This window comes from Monodon monoceros, unplaced genomic scaffold, assembly GCF_005190385.1.
Source record: "Monodon monoceros isolate NGI ecotype Baffin Bay Population unplaced genomic scaffold, NGI_Narwhal_1 Super_Scaffold_10, whole genome shotgun sequence".
NCBI classification, from domain to species: domain Eukaryota; kingdom Metazoa; phylum Chordata; class Mammalia; order Artiodactyla; family Monodontidae; genus Monodon; species Monodon monoceros.
The window spans coordinates 28,990,926-28,993,351 of record NW_021703766.1 but is presented as its reverse complement, the minus strand read 5'-3'; the positions used below and the strand labels follow the sequence as shown (position 1 = coordinate 28,993,351).

The following is a 2,426-nucleotide window of genomic DNA, read 5'->3' as shown; positions in this document are numbered from 1 at the left end:
AACTAAGGCTTGGAGAAAAGTGATTTTCCCAGGATACCATAGATACTGGGTAACATCCTGACTCAAGGCCAAAGATGACCTAGAGAAGGCGCTTTAGCCGGAAGCTGAGTTATCTCCCTCAGCAGCATTAACCTTCACCTCCCCCAAAACCCTCTAAGTAAACTCAGCTAGGGGAGAAATGTGTGTGCTTTCTAAACACAGCTTCTATTAATGGGTAAGCTCCTTACCTTCCTCTCCAGCAGATTGCCCATCTTTAATCCCTTCCTATATAGAAATCCTGGAGCTGCTACAGAACAGAAACTTAAGGCCTGGGGTTATTTCAGAGGCCCTTTCTGGCTCCGATAGACTATTACTTCAGGCCTCTCATGGTGGGGCTGGTAGGGAAGGGGATGGTGAGTGCACAGGTCTCTCTGGAAGTGACCTTGGTGGAGTCCTCTTTTCTCCTGTGGCCTGCCCAATCGCTCCGGTCCTTGAGGGCTTTTGGAGAGACTGCCTTCTGTGCTAAAGAACCATAAGGGTCTGCCACCCTCTACTTGAAGACCCCAAAGCTGGGGCACTTTATATCACGGCTGTAATATGTTGTTATTAAGGTTCTCTGTTAAATACTGAGAAAATTCAGCTGCTCCACTATGTAATACCTAAAAGGTGCCATTTCTTGAGTGCTTTTCTATGAACACTACACATGCATTATTTTACTTAATTGATACTACTGGGTTGGCCAAAAAGTTCGTTCGGGCTTTTCCATAGCGTGGTGTGGAAAAACCCAAACAAACTTTTTGGCCAACCCAATACAATCCTATGGGGTAGGAATTAGTTTTCCCATTCTGAGATGAGTATGCAAGCTCAGAGAGGTTAATTGAGTAGCTGAAGGCTGCATCTATCTGGTAGGGTTGGAAGATTCTGAGATCCTACAGTGGACACCTTGGAAGGAGCAGCTGTCCCAGGGCCCAGAGTCAGATTCTCATCATGCCTCCAGCCTGCTGTGAGCAGTTGACCAGTAAAGATAAATCATTCACCATCTCCATCTGCCTCTCAGCCACTCAGGGCTTGACCAACTGATCTCAGGTCCTGGGAAAATCCTCCCCCTAACCCCCACCAACAAAGGTCCAGATAGGCCCTTGAACTTCTTCAGGGTCAAGTGGAGCCACAGCCCAAGTCACTTCCCTTTTTGAGGCCAGGTTCCTCATCTAGTGCAAAGGGCAGTGGTGGTTTTGTCATTTTCTAGTAATTGCAGCTTCAATTTTCCTTTGGAGAACTATCTCCCCATTGTCAGTCCATATTTTGAGTGAAAGAGATTCCACTCCTGGTACCAATTTCTATATTAGTCAGGAGTCTTAGCGGTAACATAAATATCCTACCCAAACGGGTTTAAGCAAAACCAAAACATACACCAGAAATCAAATTAACCCTGGATAATTAACCCTCTTACAGGAACAGCCCAGGGGTTGCTACTTGAATTGCTGGATTCAGGTTGTTTACGTGAGTTCCATTTATCCCCGATTACGAAGGGGGCAGCGGAGGCTCATGGAGACAGTGATTTGACCAACGTCAAAGAGCCAGTAAAAGCGAAAGGAGGGGCTTCCCTGGTGGCGCAGTGGTCAAGAATCCACCTGCCAATGTAGGGAACATGGGTTCGAGCCCTGGTCCAGGAAGATCCCACTATGCCGCGGAGCAACTACTGAGCCTGCGCGCCTAGAGCCCGTGCTCTGCAATGGGAGAAGCCACCGCGATGAGCAGCCCCCGCTCGCCGCAACCAAAGATAGCCCGTGGGCAGCAAGGAAGACTCAACGCACCCAAAAATAAATAAATAAATAAATTTCTTTTAAAAAAAAAAAGCAAAAGGAAATCCAGGTCCGCCTGACCCTAAAGCAGAGAACTCAGCCTAAACTGTCTCTCATTGTGGGGTGCCTGGCTCTGAAGGAAAGTCCTTCACCCCCAAGGAGGCTGAGCTATTAACCCCAAGAGGAAGAGCCGGACAACCTAAAAGGGTGGGGGTGTGCTCAGGGGGTGGGGCCAGGGCCTGGGCGTGTTCAGAGCCGGAGGGGGCGGGGCGAGACCGGAGGGCGGGTAGGTAACTTTGGCGCCTGCGCAAAGACCCCGGACTCCTAAGCTGATCCTCCTCAAGCCTTGGCGGCAGCGGCAGCTCGCACGCGCCGCTTGGGTCTCTTCGCTCCTGTGAGGCGCCGGGCTCGGCCATGAACCGGTGCGCTGAGGCGGCGGCGGTGGCGGCCTCGGGACCCGGCGCGGGCGTCGGGAACGCGGGGCAGCGGCCGCCCAGAGTGCCCCGCCAGGCGTCCTTCTTCCCGCCGCCCGTGCGCAACCCCTTCGTGCAGCAGACACGGCTGGGCGCGGCGAGGCGCATCCAGGTGCGGGGCGAGGGTCTGACAGGGGACGCAGATCCAGGTGAGGGGCGTCTGACAGGGGAC

General features: G+C 52.4%; 1 protein-coding gene across 1 annotated transcript in view; it reads left to right on the top strand.

Moving 5' to 3' along the window:
* The first annotated feature begins 2,105 nt into the window (after positions 1-2,105).
* The window catches only part of LPCAT2 (lysophosphatidylcholine acyltransferase 2), a 62,321-nt gene continuing 62,000 nt past the window's right edge, over positions 2,106-2,426 (top strand). Inside the window, exon 1 of the mRNA XM_029213459.1 lies at positions 2,106-2,366. Coding sequence (XP_029069292.1) covers positions 2,196-2,366 — 171 coding nt within the window. The 5' untranslated portion in view covers positions 2,106-2,195. The remainder of the gene's footprint in view (positions 2,367-2,426) is intronic.